This window comes from Ascaphus truei, chromosome 23 (genome assembly GCF_040206685.1).
Source record: "Ascaphus truei isolate aAscTru1 chromosome 23, aAscTru1.hap1, whole genome shotgun sequence".
NCBI lineage: Eukaryota > Metazoa > Chordata > Amphibia > Anura > Ascaphidae > Ascaphus > Ascaphus truei.
Window position 1 is genome coordinate 5,628,601 of NC_134505.1, and position 18,722 is coordinate 5,647,322.

Below are 18,722 nucleotides of genomic sequence, written 5' to 3' on the forward strand. Positions count from 1 at the left end.
TCCCTCCTAGGGGCAAAGTGTTCTAATGGCAGTGACATGGTTAAGGGGGTCACACCTGTGTGATTCCTTTTTTTACCCAAATCTTACAGCTACAGTATAAGCATTTGAAATGATGATTAAAGTGAGTGTGCACATGCTGAGCTGAGACTTGGGAGAGGTTCGATGTCCTTGGACTGCCCCCTTGTGTCTGACGTCTCTGTGGGTTGAAGATTTTGCACAGACAGAGCCCCCCCCCCCTCTCTCCCACCCACCCCCCCCTTATCTTGATTGTGTCTCCGATAAGGACGTGGGTGGGAGAAGGGGAAAGAAAAAGACCCGACTCACCTTCTCCAGAACCCCCCTGAACAAAAACAGGCAAATCTTTGCTTGTAGCACAGTTAGTTTAGTTCAAGGTAGCCAATTAGGCTGTTAACATTTATACAAAGGTGGTTTTAGGTCAGGTAACAGGAAAGACACTTTTTACATAAATCGGCATTTAAAAGAGCAATTCTAGACTGTGATTATACAGTGTGTGTGTGTGTATATATATATATATATATATATATATATATATATATATATATATATATATATATATATATATATATATAAATATATATATATATATATAATATATATATATATATCACACACAATATTTTACAATACTGTACGTGGCTTATTTAAAAGATATTAAAAGTACCCTCCCCCCTTTAGATTTAGCCGCTTGAACATGTCACTGGTTTATTTTAATGCTAATAAGAACTGACCCTTGAACCCAGCGCTGTTAACCTTACTGCCAGACTTATCACACACGCGCGTGCGTGCGTCACAGAACAGCAATGTAGCCTCCGACTTTTCCACTAGTAGAACGAAGCCCTCTACACTTGATTTCCAGTCTAATTACTATATTATTTTATAAATATATATATATTAAAATGTATATGCCATGCTATAAAACAGAAATAACCTGTTGTGTGTTCCATATCGAAGTTACCTGCTACAATATGAATGACGGGGGTGTATAAATTATAGGGTTCTGCCTTGATGAATGAACCCCTCTACAGCAAGAGGTGTGTGTAATGATCAATACCTGAACTACCTGTGGCATTAGTTCCCTTTGATTCTAAGTCGGACTGACCCTTTATAATACATTCTGATGGTAGATAGCCCTGTGGGATTGGTAGATAATGTTGCCCACTGTTAAATTAAGATCACTGGCCACTGATTGGTCAGAATACACTGGAAGCTCAATACAAGGTTAATTATAGAGATAGTCCATTTCATGCAAATGTCCTTTTTTCCCCCCATGAAGAACCAATATTAGTCAGCCCAGACAATGGGATGTTGTGGTGGAGAAGCCTGGAGATCACACAGAAGATCAACATCGGTCCTCGTTGGATTGTACGGCCCAGGAACCCCTTCTGGGACAGCCTAGGGCCCATTCATAGAGGAACTTCCATCCTAGCTTAGAAAGACTCCACCAATTCCTCTTCAAATGGAACTTTTTTGGAGGTCTCCTCAAGTTGATCTACCCAAAGATACTCCAACTTTACCCACGGGAACACCACTGCCGACAGCAAGACTATGAAGGCTGTTCATCGGGGAAGGAGACCTCATCGTTTGGGTGGCCTTCTGCAGACGGGACATGGAGATCTTCAAACTACATCTATCAAGAACCCTGAAGCGCCTACAGAAGAAGGGAGCTTCTCCCAACACTACACATGGGAAGAGGACAGAATAAGCGTGCAATGTCCTCGCGGATACTTTTAAAAGTAGAGTCATTTTATTATTATTATTATTATTATTATTCTCAGTTGTATTTTAAAAAGTCTGCTCCCCAATCCTGGTGGAACAGGGGGGCGGAATGAGGAAGTTAAAAGAACTGCATAGAGAGAGATCCATCGGAAATGCAGAGTTACTCTGTAGGTGCTCAGATTCATCAATTAGAATGTCCTGATACAATGGTTTCATGACCAGCTCCCTTTTCTTGACCGTTCCTAAGACTTGTTGAGAAGCCCCTGAAGATAGCGGGTGACCACATCAGCCGAGTCCCAAGGGACCACCGTAGCTTGGTAGGCCGCCTTCTGCTTCTCCATCTCCCGGATCATCTGGTGCATGGGGTAATTCTTCCGAGGGAAAGCGACGCCTGTGGAAGTCAACACAACGGACGGGCAGAAATCATTGGCTCCGTCGCCGACGTACAAGAGCTTCTCAAACTCGACCCCGTCTTGGGCCCTCTCTGTGAGGTATTCCGTTAAGATCTTCCTCTTGCACATGTTGGCTGGGCACTGAGGGCAGGTATGGGAATGATAGGGCCCTAGAATCAGGTGCCCGCTCTTCTCCGAGTTGGTAGGGTTGCTAATCACCCGACGGAAGAGGGAGTGCCATCCGTGACATCTCAAGGAGCTCTCGATGCCAAACATGTTGGCGTCTGAAATAAGGATGATCTCGAAATGTTCTTGGTTCTTGGCCAAGAAGCGGAAGAGGTCGGACATCCCAGGAGAGAGCGGGATGTTCTCGTAGACATCCTGGAGGTCCAGCAACCTCACCCCGTTATCTCCCAGGTATTCAAACACCCTCTGCATGTACTGGTTATAAAAGCCTTCTTGGAATGTCTGGCGCAGCCAATCAGGAAGCTCCTGGCGGGGGGCTGCCCGTACCACCGAATCGTCACTGTTCTCATTGACAATGGTTTCATCGAAGTCGAACGTCAGCAGATACTTGAGGGTGGCCGCCATCTTTAATATCTATGTGTCAAATAAAGAAAAATAAAGTTAAAACCCATTACCAGCTAGTCTTGGTACTCTGAGGTCACCCAACTCTTATAGTGATGCCCAATATTGCTGCAGCACCTTCCAATTGTAAAGTACTTACAATATTAGAAATTGATGCAGCTACCTCTGGAGTGGGATCCTGGCAACACTTTTCAAAGACACAGGGAGGTAAAACGATTAACCACTGGAATTGAACCCACACGTTTGTGTATGACAACACCAGTGCCTTAACCACTAGACAACACCATTGTTACCAAGTCTCGTCTGCGGTCAGCTTCTGTAACTCCATCTGTTATACCAAGCGTCTTTGGGTTTTTATAGTATGTATGAACTAATGACAAGGCGAAGTGTTTAATGGGTTAAAGGATCAGTCCCACGCAGGAGCAAAGTGACATAATGGGAGTGACGTGTTTAATGGGTTAAAGGGCACAGGGAGATAACGTGACATTCACAAGGAGCCGACACCGCGGTTTGAACCAGGGTTCCCTGACTCACACTCAGTGTCGTTACTTTCAGTCAGTGTCTTTACTCACTGACCCACTGCCCACTACTCAGTGACCCACTACTTGAGAACAAAAAAAAATGTGGATAACTGCATCAGACACAGTGAATCCCCTAGAACACCTTTCTTGGTTCACTCTCCTAGGTCAATAAAGATCAAAACGGACATAAGGACAATGTGACTAGTTTACAGAACTCAAAGTTCTTACATTAGAACCTATAAAAAAAAAAACCTTGGGAATGAGATGTGTGGCGTTAATTATTTAAAACACTTTATTATATATAATCATTACAAAGGGATGGGGTATATCAACACAGACACTATACATACATAAAACATAAATACAGGTCTTAATGTTTCCCTGATAATGTATATGAGTCCAGAGACCTTTGGTTTGTAACGTTAGCTCTTATGGAGTACTGATCTCCCTATATTTAGATCAAGGTGCTAATTGCAGGGTATGGTCTTTCGATCCTTCCATAAATGCCCGATGCTAATGCCTCTTGTGCAAGAAACTCACACTTGTAAAGAGACAACGTTTACAAGGTCACGTGGCCAAATCTTACAATAGCGGACTCGTTAAAGTGGTCGACGTAATCACACTGAATTGCAGATGTTGATATTCCTCGGTTTAATGGCAGTGAATCAAATCTCCAGATGTTCCGTAGCCCGCGTTCAAATGTTTGCTGCAGTATCACGCTCACAGCCGGAGAAGCTCTGGAAGATGCATGATATCCACGCGTTTTGCCAAAATATACAAGCAGCTGGTCTGACCGGTATGTTGTTTCCCTATCACGCAATAGATGGTTATTAGACCCGCTCCCAGCTTGTTTCGGCTGGATCTGAGCATAAGGATAATTTGCGCGAAAAGATAAGCGTGCATAATACCCGTATAAAACGGAACTCGAATGGAAAACTTACCCGAGCGCCATAGTATTGATGTAGCTGCCAAACGGTTTCACCGCTAATCTCTAGTATCTCTAAACGGCAGGGGCAAACCTTATCTCGGACAGTGCTGCGATCGGAGCTTCCCGGTCTCACGGCTGATCTCGCTGGAACTGCTTACAGTGTGACTGCATCACGTCCCCCCGACGCACGTTTCGCCACTGCGCTTTCTCGACCTCCCATTTGGCAAAACGCTTGGATATCACGAATCTTCAAGGAGCTCCGCTTGGGAGAGTGATACTGCAGCACACATTTGAGCATCAGGGAGTTATATACTTACCTCGGTAGGGATCCAAATGACACCTCAGAACCTATGCAAACCTTAATGTTTGTCTGTAATACTCTGTCCTCCATCCTGCAATGTCTTAGGCCTCAATAAATCATCAAATGTGTTCATAAGCAAGCAATTAGTCCTACCAATTAGTCTTGCCCACCTATTATAGTGGGATGTATTTTAAATTGGTATACTTACTCTTTGAACGCAAGAATGCAGTAGTGCTTGCATCTATATTACTATTAGTAATTACAGCTCAACCCCCTTATAACGCTGTGCTTGGGATCCAAAGAATCACACCGCGCTATAAGCGGATCGCGTTAGAAATAATGTACCATTGTGTGCATTGTACAATAAAGTATTTAAGACGCCAATAATCGTGTTGTAAAGTATTCATACATATGAAAATTGGGAGCCACGCGTACATCGCGTTATAAGCGGATCCGCGCTGTAACGGATCGCGCTATAACAGGGTTGAGCTGTATAATGAAGCATTGAGGGGAGTATTACTAATACACCCACGAAGCCAGAGTAACACATGGATTTGTAGTACAACCTACTCGGGCTACGGAACATCTGGAGATTTGATTCACTGCCACTAAACAGAGGAATATCAACATCTGCAATTCAGTGTGATTACGTCAATTACTTTAACGAGTCCACTATTGTAAGATTTGGATACGTGACCTTGTAATCGTTATCTCTTTACAAGTGTGAGTTTCTTGCACAAGAGGTATTTATGGAAGGATCCGAAAGACCACACCCTGCAATAAGCACCTTGATCTAAATATAGGGAGATCAGTACTCCATAAGAGCCAACGTTACAAACCAAAAGGTCTCTGGACTCATATACATTATCAGGGAAACATCAAGACCTGTATTTATGTATGTATAGTGTGTCATGTATGTGTTGATATACCCCATCCCTTTGCAACGATTATATATAATAAAGTATTTTAAATAATTAACGCCACACATCTCATTCCCAAGGTTTTTTTTTTTTTATAGGTTCTAATGTAATAAATTTGAGTCCTGGAAACTAGTCACATTGTCCTTATGTCCGTTTGATCCTTATTGACCTAGAAGAGTGAACAAAGAAGGGTTCTAGGGGATTCACTGTGTCTGATGCAGTGACCCCCATTTTTTGTTCTCAAGCCGTTTAACCCAACCCCTGTGCACCCCTTATGTCAGACATTTTTTCGGCTGAGCGGGTGGTTTCTCTCTTTATCGACATTACTCAACCACTTCTCATTGACCCACTACGCCGCTCCTTCAGCCTCCTACCCTATAATACTCCTAAGTGGTGGTACCCACTCCTATATTGACCCCCCCCCCTGACAATTAATTCTTCACTCCAGTGGTGGTCCTTCACCATCAATAAGGGGTACTGAAGGCATCCCACCATAAATAGCTGATACTCCTTTATCTCACCAACAATACAACCAGGGAGTAACTCACCATTAATACACCCTACTGCAGGTATTCTACCATTAATACCCATTACTAGAGGAATCTCATCAAAAATACAATCTATTGAAGGCATATCACCATTAATACCCCCTACTGAAGGCATCTCACCATTACTACCACCATACGGGTGGAATATCTCACCATTAATACCCCCTACTGGTGGCATCTACCCATTAATACCCCCTACTGGTGGCATCTCCCCATTAATACCCCCTACTGGTGGCATCTCCCCATTAATACCCCCTACTGGTGGCATCTCCCCACTAATACCCCCTACTGGTGGCATCTCCCCACTAATACCCCCTACTGGTGGCATCTCCCCATTAATACCCCCTACTGGTGGCATCTCCCCATTAATAACCCCTACTGGTGGCCTCTCCCCATTAATACACCCTACTGGTGGCATCTCCCCATTAATACCCCCTACTGGTGGGTGGCATCTCCCCATTAATACCCCCTACTGGTGGGTGGCATCTCCCCATTAATACCCCCTACTGGTGGCATCTCCCCATTAATACCCCCTACTGGAGCCATCTCCCCATTAATACCCCCTACTGGAGGCATCTCCCCATTAATACCCCCTACTGGCGGCATCTCACCATTAATACCCCCTACTGGAGGCATCTCACCATTAATACCCCCTACTGTAGGCATCTCACCATTAATACCCCCTACTGTAGGCATCTCACCATTAATACCCCTTACTGGAGGCATCTCACCATTAATACCCCCTACTGTAGGCATCTCACCATTAATACCCCCTACTGTAGGCATCTCACCATTAATACCCCCTACTGTAGGCATCTCACCATTAATACCCTCTAGTTGTGGCACAATCCTTACAGAAATAAAAATCCTCCGAATTACCACCTCTTCAGCAGCCTCTTCATACCCCTCTATTATCTGCCCCTATGGTATCTCCCCCTCCCCCCCTCTCTTTGCCCATTGATGGTTGCTCCCACTGTCCTTTACAGCGCAGGCTTTACCCTCTACCATCTGTGTTCCCCCCCTCTCTGCCCCCAGGTGGTATCTCCCCACCCGTGTAATACACCGCCGGTCAGGACAGTCCATGTGATGAGAGAGGGGTGTCCGGGGTCTCTCTTACCTTTCCCGGCGCTCGGTTCTCCGGGTTTCCCGGGGGCAGGGTGATGTTCACTCCCGGTCCGGTTACCCCCTCCGGAGGTTTTATATCCCGAGGGGGAGCACAGGGGGGAACCGGCTGCATCCCCCCATACGCGTCACACAGCGGGTCCGCCAATTGGGAAGCGAGCGGCGGCGGCGGATCAGAGAGGACACTGCGAAGGGAGGTGAACGCCACGCCCACGTGCCGTAATCCACGCCCACGTGCCGCAAGCCACGCCCCGTGTCCATTCAATAGCGCGCCGGGATCTGACCAACGGTATACAAGCCCCGCCCACACCGGGAGACCACGCCATGAGCATTAAGTAACAGAGAGACCACGCCCACTGCAGCCTGGCCCCGCCCAGCACAGCTCAGTGTGCAGAAATATATACCGTACTGTGTATATATACGCTGTGTAATATATATATATATATATATATATATATATATATATATATATACTGTATATACCCTGTGTAATATATATATATATATATATATTCTGTATATACCCTGTGTAATGTATATATTCTGTGTAATATATATATTCTGTATATACCCTGTGTAATGTATATATTCTGTGTAATATATATATTCTGTATATACCCTGTGTAATATATTCTGTATATATACACCCTGTGTAATATATATATTCTGTATATACCCTGTGTAATGTATATATTCTGTGTAATATATATATTCTGTATACACCCTGTGTAATATATATATTCTGTATACACCCTGTGTAATATATATATACTGTATATACCCTGTGTAATATATATATATTCTGTATATACCCTATGTAATATATATATATATATATATATATATATATATATATATATATATATATATATATATATACTGTATATACCCTGTGTAATATATATATTCTGTATATACCCTATGTAATATATATATATATATATATATATATATATATATATATACTGTATATACCCTGTGTAATGTATATATTCTGTGTAATATATATATTCTGTATACACCCTGTGTAATATATATATTCTGTATACACCCTGTGTAATATATATATACTGTATATACCCTGTGTAATATATATATATTCTGTATATACCCTATGTAATATATATATATATATATATATATATATATATATACTGTATATACCCTGTGTAATATATATATTCTGTATACACCCTGTGTAATATATATATACTGTATATACCCTGTGTAATATATATATATTCTGTATATACCCTATGTAATATATATATATATATATATATATATATATATATACTTTATATACCCTGTGTAATATATATATTCTGTATATACCCTGTGTAATATATATATATATATATATATATATATATATATACTGTATATACCCTGTGTAATATATATATACTGTATATACCCCGTGTAATATATATACTGTATATACCCTGTGTAATATATATATTCTGTATATACCGTTTAATATATATATATTCTGTATATACCCTGTGTAATATATATATTCTGTATATACCCTGTGTAATATATATATATATATATATATATATATATATACTGTATATACCCTGTGTAATATATATATTCTGTATACACCCTGTGTAATATATATATATATACTGTATATACCCTGTGTAATATATATATTCTGTATATACCGTGTAATATATATATTCTATATATACCCTGTGTAATATATATTCTGTATATACCCTGTGTAATATATATATACTGTATATACCCTGTGTAATATATATATATATATACTGTATATACCCTGTGTGATATATATATATACTGTATATACCCTGTGTGATATATATTCTGTATATACCCTGTGTAATATATATATTCTGTATATACCCTGTGTAATATATATATTCTGTATATACCCTGTGTAATATATATATTCTGTATATACCCTGTGTAATATATATATATACTGTATATACCCTGTGTAATATATATATTCTGTATATACCCTGTGTAATATATATATTCTGTATATACCCTGTGTAATATATATATATTCTGTATACACCCTGTGTAATATATATATATACTGTATACACCCTGTGTAATATATATATATTCTGTATACACCCTGTGTAATATATATATTCTGTATATATATATATATATATATATATATATATATATATATATATATATATATATACTGTATATACCCTGTGTAATATATATATATATTTTTTTTAAATAAAAAAAACAAATATATATATATATATATATATATATATATATATATATATATAAAACACGGTATATACAGTAAAAAAAATATATATATACTGTATATACCCTGTGTAATATATAAATATATATGTATATACCCCGTGTAATATATATATTCTGTATATACCCTGTGTAATATATAAATATATATGTATATATATATATACATACTGTATATACCCTATATATATATATATATTACATTTTCAGTCCCTTTTCTGCCCACGGCTTATCCGACGCCGCATAACGCAGTCCGCTGGACGCACTATCCAACGTCAGAACCGCTTATCCGACGCTCACCGCCGCGGATTAACACGGACCCCGCAACCCGGCAGTCTTTTATGCGACGGCGGTTTGCGAGACGCATTCCGGCGGACAAACGAGGACCGCCTATATATATACTGTGTATATACTGTGTAATCTAACGGATCCTCCCTGCAACCACATTTCGTTTGGTTCAAGCCGAAAATGTTTAAATACCTACAAATGAAACACTTTGTCACGTCTTCTTCCGGGGAGTTCCCTAGATGCAAAGGTGTATCGCAAAGGTCTAATCTCGGCTATATACAGCTCAACCCCCTTATAACGCTGCGCTTGGGGTCCGAAGAATCGCACCGCGCTATAAGCGGATCGCGTTAGAAATAATGCACCATTGTATGCGTTGTACAACAAAGTATTTAAGACGCCAATAACCGTGTTGTACAGTGTTCCTAAATACGATAAATTGGGAGCCACGGCGTGCATCGCGATATAAGCGGATCCGCGCTGTAACGGATCGCGCTATAACGGGGTTTGAGCTGTATCAAGAGTGAAGTCCCAACTGGAGAATATACAGAACATAAACATATGTTATAATGGTCAAGAGACTTTCAAGTAGAACTCTCTCGGACAATGAAAGGAGTTAACTCTGGGACAACGCGGCTAACACCACAGTGTACACAACCGGCACAACAAAACGTCTCCAAAATGATATTTAGGGGGTCCCGAACGCCTAAAATGCTGAGCAACATGTCCCCAGGGATTTTCCGATACGTGCTGGAGAGATTACAGGTAATGATCTGGTCACGGGTGGTGGGCCCCAGACCTATATTGGAGACATTTTGGAAAATGATCCAAGATCTCATTGAAGATGAAGAAACTCTTGGAGGGGGTTCAGAATCCCTTTGGATCTGGCAGTCCCCCCCTCCCCCCCAAAAAAATCCCCATGAGCCCATCCTACAAAATCCTAAGAAGGGGCGTGGAAATCATGTCAATGGAAAGACCCCACCAAAAGCATCTACAAGACGTGGGACCTCTGGATCTATCGGTAGAATGCTAGACACAAGTAATGATCATCTGTTGGTCAACGTTCCCGGGAGGAAATGCTAGCACTTGGCACAAATGGTATGGCAGCTTGTATCATTTTATTTCTCTCGTTTTGTTTTTATAATGTATACGTGTAGCCCTGGGTATTTTTGGGGCTATAGGTCTGCCCTCGATACCTGGTAAGGGCAGGTTTGCCAGGAGCAATCATGGGTTTTCCCCACACATGCAGTGCAGTGAGTCAGTGAGTGTAGTGTCATCAGGCCTTGTGTCCAATTAGAGACACAGGGGTGGTGCTTACTGGAGCTGTACTTAATGCACTGTACTTCCTGATTTAGGCAGTCTGCCTCTATGGTGAGAGGGGGAAGGTTACCCGTACCAAGCTTTCAGGGCTCTGGCAGGCTTGAGGCCCTCCCTCCGGGGAGCGTGGGTTAACCATACCTCCTACCCTTAAAGGGGGTAGGGGAAGAGCAAGAACCGCTCTCGGTGCCCTTGGCTGGGAGTGGGGTCCAGGGACATCCTGAAAGTGAAGATCCTTCAACTGCTGTGACCTGAGACTGCTGCTGAATCAAGGAGATCAATTAATGTATCCTGTGCTTCTATAATATACCTCCTGCCTGAGACTGAAGTATATTGGGAGGAGGGGGACGTGTTCTTTTGCAGATACTTCACCCCATGCAGCTGGGGGCTGCACAAGATGGAGGCCCTGCACTTGTGAGTAGAGTTTGGGCAAGACCCCAGAAGCCTGTCCTGTTATTCCCCTTAACCACCATGCGGGAGACCCAGAGCCCCCTGTTACCAGCAGGTATACACCACACTGATGTAACCGGAGCAGTATTTCTCCTAGGAGACCCTATGTGAGATTGGGTGGGGGAAAGAGGGTACCCATACGCATAATGGTGGAACTAGCCAATTCCTTTATCTTTACCCTCCCGATCCCTATTGAAAAAAACAAATGTTGTGTTAAAGAAAAGACTAATGTGTACATCAAATTCATCAGGGTGACTAAATGACCGACTGTCTATGTAGCCTAACTTATATAGATATTCGACATCAAAACAAATCCATCCTCATAAGAATGAGCTTCCGAAACAGTTCGACAGCAGTGTTAAATCCAGCGTGACCGGATAATAATGTGGTCAGGTTCTACCCAATAAAAGTGTCCCCGTCCCACAGCAGAACGGAGTGCTGTTGTCATTAGGACGTGGGCCACGCCACGAACCTTTCATCCTGGGTGATGTTAGGATAATATGTACTACCTGAAGTTTTAATCTGCTCCATTACCACTGAATGAAGCAAACGCGCAAAGGTTGCAATGGAAGGATTAGAAGACGGAGGGTCCTCATGGACCTCATGTTACAGAAGCGTTCAGATGGACCTGATGTTACAGGAAGCTTTCAGGTTGACCTGATGTTATAGGAAGTGTTCGGGTGGACCTGATGTTATAGGATGTGTTCAGATGGACCTGATGTTAGGGAACCGTTCAGGTGGACCTGATGTTATGGAAGCGTTCAGATGGACCTGATGTTATGGAACCTGATGTTATGGAAGCGTTCAGGTAGACCTGATGTTATGGAAGCGTTCAGGTGGACCTGATGTTATGGAAGCGTTCAGGTGGACCTGATGTTATGGAAGCGTTCAGGTGGACCTGATGTTTTACGGAAGCGTTCCGGGTGGACCTGATATTATGAAGGTGGTCAGGTGGACCTGATGTAACAGGGACTGTTCAAGTGGACCGGATGTTACGGAACCATTCAGGTGGACCCGATGTTATGGAACAATTCAGCTGGACCTGATGTTTGAGAACCATTCAGGTTGACCTCATTGTGACGGTAGGGAGAAATATGGCTGCTGTTTATAAAGGTTAGGTCTGCCATTACCCCTACCTGTCAGTAATACATTGTATTGTATTATATGTTACCAGCTGATATACCCGGCGTTGCCCGGGATGTAATGTTCCCACTCCCCCCCCTCTCTCTATCTCTCTCCCCTCCCCCCCTCTCTCGCTCTCCCTCCTCCCTGTCCCCCTCTCTCTCCCCTCCCCCCTCTCTTCCCCTGTCTCCCACCTCCTGTTCAGATGAATTCTGCCCCCCCCCTCCATTTACAAGTCCGGACCCTCCCCCCCTTCATTTACAGGTCCGGTCCCCCGCCCCCTTACAGCTCCATTCTCCCCCCCCTTTTACAGCTTCATGCAGTGTGTGCGCGCCAGTCAGTGTGTGTGTGTGCGCTTTGCGTTTGTGCGTCAGTTAGTGTGTGTGTGGCAGTCAGCCTGGTGTTACCCCCCCTCTCTAGAGGTGCGGAGGAAGGGTGAGACGGGGAGGGGGGCTGTGTTTCTCCTGACTCTTACCCCGTCACACCCCCCCACCCGCGCGCGGAGCTGCTGATTGTGTGTGTGGGGGGGGAGGTGCTAACCTTTCGCAGGGCCTCGGCCTGGCCTCACCACAGGCTTCTTCTTCCCCTCCCCCCCCACCCCACCCCACTCCCGGCGGTAATACGGGGCCCACAGTGCGAGGTGAAGAGCCGAGTGGGCGGGTGGAAGGCTGCGGCGTGAGTGTGGCGGCCGGCAGCAGTGTCCGGGAGAGGTGAGGCGGCGGTGCGAGGGTAGCGGTGCCTGCGGTGCCTGCTTTTGGTGTTCCGGGGGGGGGGGAGGGAGGAGAGTGAGTAATTTGAGTGCGGAGCGGGCGGGCCATCTTGAGAGTGTGATTGAAGCGGCGACAGGGTAATACGGAGATTTGGAGTGCGGCGACAGGGTGATGCAGACGGGAAGGCGCAAAATTTGAGGGGGTAGCGGCAGACAGGGTGCTGACTCCGCAGGGGTGATAGTCTCAGGTGGGTTAAACTTACCAAGGTCAGCGTGTGACTCCGCAAGTGTGATAGTCTCAGGTGACAGTCTCAGGGGGTATGGTGAGACTGTGTGGCAGTATGTGTGTGTGTGTGTGTGCCTGTGTGTCACAGTGGAGTAGGTGTGTCCGTGATGTCAGCGTACCTCTTGGCCCATGAGAGTCGTGGGGGAGGCGGGCCATGGGGGCGGGCGGACCGAGGGACCAATGAGAATCCCCACATCTACTAACAATCAAATACTTTTCATTTTTATATATATATATAAATATATGATATATATATATATATAATATATGTATGTCTTTGCTTGGTTCCAGCACCTCAGGAATCAGGGGTTAATATGTTTGCAGTAGAATTGTTGCAAATGTTATGTTGCAGTCCTACCCACCAATCAGGGCCGGGCATGTAGGCAGCACCTTCCTACCCACCAATCAGGGCCGGGCATGTAGGCAGCTCCTGGCCCTGAGTGTTGCAATATTGGGGTTTAAGTAAATAAAAAGGTGGGAGGGAGACCCCTTGCAGACAGGGAGGGAGACCCCTAGCAGACAGGGAGGGAGACCCCTAGCAGACAGAGCCTGCAGAGAGTTACAGGGGTGTTGCTGTGACGGAGAAACTGTAGTGTCCCATCCAGTGCAGGTCTCAGGCCTGAAAACCAGTCCTGCAGGCACTGGGCAAAGAGAGGACGGGAAATCTCTGCAACTAGGTCCCTGTGACTAGTTAGGCAGGGTATTCCCAGTTTCCCCAGTTGGGTATAGGTCCCTGAGACTAGTTAGGCAGGGTATTCCCAGTTTCCCCAGTTGGGTATAGGTCCCTGCGACTAGTAAGGCAGAGTATTCCCAGTTTCCCCAGTTGGGTATAGGTCCATGTGACTAGTTAGGCAGGGTATTCCCAGTTTCCCCAGTTGGGTATAGGTCCCTGAGACTAGTTAGGCAGGGTATTCCCAGTTTCCCCAGTTGGGTATAGGTCCCTGTGACTAGTTAGGCAGGGTATTCCCAGTTTCCCCAGTTGGGTATAGGTCCCTGAGACTAGTTAGGCAGAGTATTCCCAGTTTCCCCAGTTGGGTATAGGTCCCTGAGACTAGTTAGGCAGGGTATTCCCAGTTTCCCCAGTTGGGTATAGGTCCCTGAGACTAGTTAGGCAGGGTATCCCCAGTTTCCCCAGTTGGGTATAGGTCCCTGAGACTAGTTAGGCAGGGTATTCCCAGTTTCCACAGTTGGGTATAGGTCCCTGAGACTAGTTAGGCAGGGTATTCCCAGTTTCCCCAGCTGGGTATAGGTCCCTGAGACTAGTTAGGCAGGGTATCCCCAGTTTCCCCAGTTGGGTATAGGTCCCTGAGACTAGTTAGGCAGGGTATTCCCAGTTTCCCCAGTTGGGTATAGGTCCCTGAGACTAGTTAGGCAGGGTATTCCCAGTTTCCCCAGCTGGGTATAGGTCCCTGAGACTAGTTAGGCAGGGTATTCCCAGTTTCCCCAGTTGGGTATAGGTCCCTGAGACTAGTTAGGCAGGGTATTCCCAGTTTCCCCAGTTGGGTATAGGTCCCTGAGACTAGTTAGGCAGGGTATTCCCAGTTTCCCCAGTTGGGTATAGGTCCCTGAGACTAGTTAGGCAGGGTATCCCCAGTTGAGTATGTGTGATGTTTGTGTCTTTTGTATAGTTGTGGAAATGTTTTTCCAATAAATTAATTTTATAAACTCCCGTGTTCTGTCTGGCGATATTGATCCCTGGTATTAGTCTTGGTCTCCCGTGTTCTGTCTGGCGATATTGATCCCTGGTATTAGTCTTGGTCTCCCGTGACACTGATATTACATGAAGTGTTCAGTTGGACCGGATGTACGGTGACTAGTTAGGCAGGGTATTCCCAGTTTCCCCAGTTGGGTATAGGTCCCTGAGACTAGTTAGGCAGGGTATTCCCAGTTTCCCCAGCTGGGTATAGGTCCCTGAGACTAGTTAGGCAGGGTATTCCCAGTTTCCCCAGTTGGGTATAGGTCCCTGAGACTAGTTAGGCAGGGTATCCCCAGTTTCCCCAGTTGGGTATAGGTCCCTGAGACTAGTTAGGCAGGGTATTCCCAGTTTCCACAGTTGGGTATAGGTCCCTGAGACTAGTTAGGCAGGGTATTCCCAGTTTCCCCAGCTGGGTATAGGTCCCTGAGACTAGTTAGGCAGGGTATCCCCAGTTTCCCCAGTTGGGTATAGGTCCCTGAGACTAGTTAGGCAGGGTATTCCCAGTTTCCCCAGTTGGGTATAGGTCCCTGAGACTAGTTAGGCAGGGTATTCCCAGTTTCCCCAGCTGGGTATAGGTCCCTGAGACTAGTTAGGCAGGGTATTCCCAGTTTCCCCAGTTGGGTATAGGTCCCTGAGACTAGTTAGGCAGGGTATTCCCAGTTTCCCCAGTTGGGTATAGGTCCCTGAGACTAGTTAGGCAGGGTATTCCCAGTTTCCCCAGTTGGGTATAGGTCCCTGAGACTAGTTAGGCAGGGTATCCCCAGTTGAGTATGTGTGATGTTTGTGTCTTTTGTATAGTTGTGGAAATGTTTTTCCAATAAATTAATTTTATAAACTCCCGTGTTCTGTCTGGCGATATTGATCCCTGGTATTAGTCTTGGTCTCCCGTGTTCTGTCTGGCGATATTGATCCCTGGTATTAGTCTTGGTCTCCCGTGACACTGATATTACATGAAGTGTTCAGTTGGACCGGATGTACGGGAACCGTTCTGATGGGCCTGATGTTACAGGAAGTGTTCAGGTGGATCTGATGTTATGGAAGCGTTCATGTGGACCGGATGTAAGGGAACCGTTCAGATGGTCCTGATGTTACAGGAAGTGTTCAGGTGGACCTGATGTTTTATGGAACCGTTCAGGTGGACCTGATATTACATGAAGCGTTCAGGTGAACCTGATGTTACGGAACCGTTCCGGTGGACCTGATGTTACGGAACCGTTCAGGTGGGCCTGATGTTACAGAACCGTTCAGGTGGACCTGATGTTACAGAACCGTTCAGGTGGGCCTGATATTACATGAAGCGTTCAGGTGGGCCTGATGTTACAGAACCGTTCAGGTGGGCCTGATGTTACGGAACCGTTCAGGTGGACCTGGTATTACGGAACCGTTCAGGTGGACCTGATGTTACGGAACCGTTCAGCTGGACCTGATGTTACGGAACCGTTCAGGTGGGCCTGATGTTACAGAACCGTTCAGGTGGACCTGATGTTACGGAACCGTTCAGGTGGGCCTGATGTTACGGAACCGTTCAGGTGGACCTGGTATTACGGAACCGTTCAGGTGGACCTGATGTTACAGAACCGTTCAGGAGGACCTGGTATTACGGAACCGTTCAGGTGGACCTGATGTTACAGAACCGTTCCGGTGGGCCTGATGTTACAGAACCGTTCAGGTGGGCCTGATGTTACAGAACCGTTCAGGTGGGCCTGATGTTACAGAACCGTTCCAGTGGGCCTGATGTTACAGAACCGTTCAGGTGGGCCTGATGTTACAGAACCGTTCAGGTGGGCCTGATGTTACAGAACCGTTCAGGTGGGCCTGATGTTACAGAACCGTTCAGGTGGGCCTGATGTTACAGAACCATTCAGGTGGGCCTGATGTTACAGAACCGTTCCGGTGGGCCTGATGTTACAGAACCGTTCAGGTGGGCCTGATGTTACAGAACCGTTCAGGTGGACCTGATGTTACGGAACCATTCAGGTGGACCTGATATTACATGAAGCGTTCAGGTGAACCTGATGTTACGGAACCGTTCAGGTGGACCTGATGTTACGGAACCATTCAGGTGGACCTGATATTACATGAAGCGTTCAGGTGAACCTGATGTTACGGAACCGTTCAGGTGGGCCTGATGTTACGGAACCGTTCAGGTGGGCCTGATGTTACAGAACCGTTCAGGTGGGCCTGATGTTACAGAACCGTTCAGGTGGCCTGATGTTACGGAACCGTTCAGGTGGGCCTGATGTTACAGAACCGTTCAGGTGGGCCTGATGTTACAGAACCGTTCAGGTGGGCCTGATGTTACAGAACCGTTCAGGAGGACCTGATGTTACAGAACCGTTCAGGTGGGCCTGATGTTACAGAACCGTTCAGGTGGGCCTGATGTTACGGAACCGTTCAGGTGGGCCTGATGTTACGGAACCGTTCAGGTGGGCCTGATGTTACAGAACCGTTCAGGTGGGCCTGATGTTACGGAACCGTTCAGGTGGACCTGATGTTACAGAACCGTTCAGGTGGGCCTGATGTTACGGAACCGTTCAGGTGGGCCTGATGTTACGGAACCGTTCAGATGGGCCTGATGTTACAGAACCGTTCAGGTGGGCCTGATGTTACAGAACCGTTCAGGTGGGCCTGATGTTACAGAACCGTTCCGGTGGGCCTGATGTTACAGAACCGTTCCGGTGGCCCTGATGTTACAGAACCGTTCAGGTGGGCCTGATGTTACAGAACCGTTCCGGTGGACCTGATGTTACAGAACCGTTCAGGTGGGCCTGATGTTACAGAACCGTTCAGTTGGACCTGATGTTAAGAAGTTCTTAAAAGGATCTTTGAGTTTGAAATTCCTATGTGTTTTAAATAAATCCACAGCCCAATGGAAATTGTTACGATTTGCTATTGGTGCAAAGTTTAAAGCCTTAGACAAAATATTGGACTACGTTGGGGACAGTTGGTTCTTAGAAAGGTTAAAGGTGAAACACGGGTGGTCTTCTGCCCGTTTACTGTGACTCGTCCATGTTTCTGTGTGTTCAATATCAGACGATGGCCTTAAATCCACAGTGTTCAATTGTTCTTCTAAAGGCGGGATAATGGCGCGTGCTCATTGGGAACCTAATTCCCGTCGGTATTATAATCCTTACAACCAGACGCAACTTGGTTCCGGTTCACTTTTTGGAAATTAATACGGTCTTGCTTAAATGTACTCATTTGAGAATTAACATTTTCGCATTAACACCGGGGAATTAGCTGGCTGCCGAAATGTAGTTTAATTTTATTCAGAAATCAAAAGTCCTTTACGTACTTTTGGCTATATATTTATATATACAGTATATAATATATATATATATATATATATATATATACAGTGTTCGACAAACCTATACATTTGCACGCCCCGGGCGAGTGGATTTAACATCGTGGCGAGCTCCTATTGGCCCAAGCAGCACACGTGTGGTACTAGGTGGCGAGTAGATTTTTGTGTTCGGCGAGTAGATTTTTTAGTGATTTGTCGACCACTGTGTGTGTGTATATATAT

General features: G+C 45.1%; 1 protein-coding gene across 3 annotated transcripts; it reads right to left on the reverse strand.

Moving 5' to 3' along the window:
• Positions 1-261: 261 nt before the first annotated feature.
• PHOSPHO1 (phosphoethanolamine/phosphocholine phosphatase 1) lies at positions 262-7,293 on the reverse strand. 3 transcript variants are annotated; one of them, XM_075580335.1, is made up of 2 exons: positions 7,053-7,293; positions 262-2,729 (listed from the first exon to the last, which is right to left on the reverse strand). In XM_075580335.1, exons 1-2 carry the CDS (start codon positions 7,170-7,172, stop codon positions 1,980-1,982), a joined length of 870 nt encoding a protein of 289 aa, XP_075436450.1. In that variant the 5' UTR covers positions 7,173-7,293; the 3' UTR covers positions 262-1,979. The 3 variants fall into 3 exon arrangements, with proteins under 3 accessions (XP_075436450.1, XP_075436452.1, XP_075436451.1); XM_075580337.1 differs by lacking the exon at positions 7,053-7,293 and adding an exon at positions 6,791-6,841; XM_075580336.1 differs by lacking the exon at positions 7,053-7,293 and adding an exon at positions 6,757-6,823.
• Positions 7,294-18,722: the final 11,429 nt, after the last annotated feature.

Bases quoted from the DNA above. Each gene is read 5' to 3' on its own strand.
- PHOSPHO1 (XM_075580335.1), bottom strand. From the start codon at position 7,172: ATGCAGCCGGTTCCCCCCTGTGCTCCCCCTCGGGATATAAAACCTCCG. The intron at 2,730-7,052 runs GTAAGAGAGACC...TTTGACACATAG, and splicing joins AGAACCGAGCGCCGGGAAAG to ATATTAAAGATGGCGGCCAC.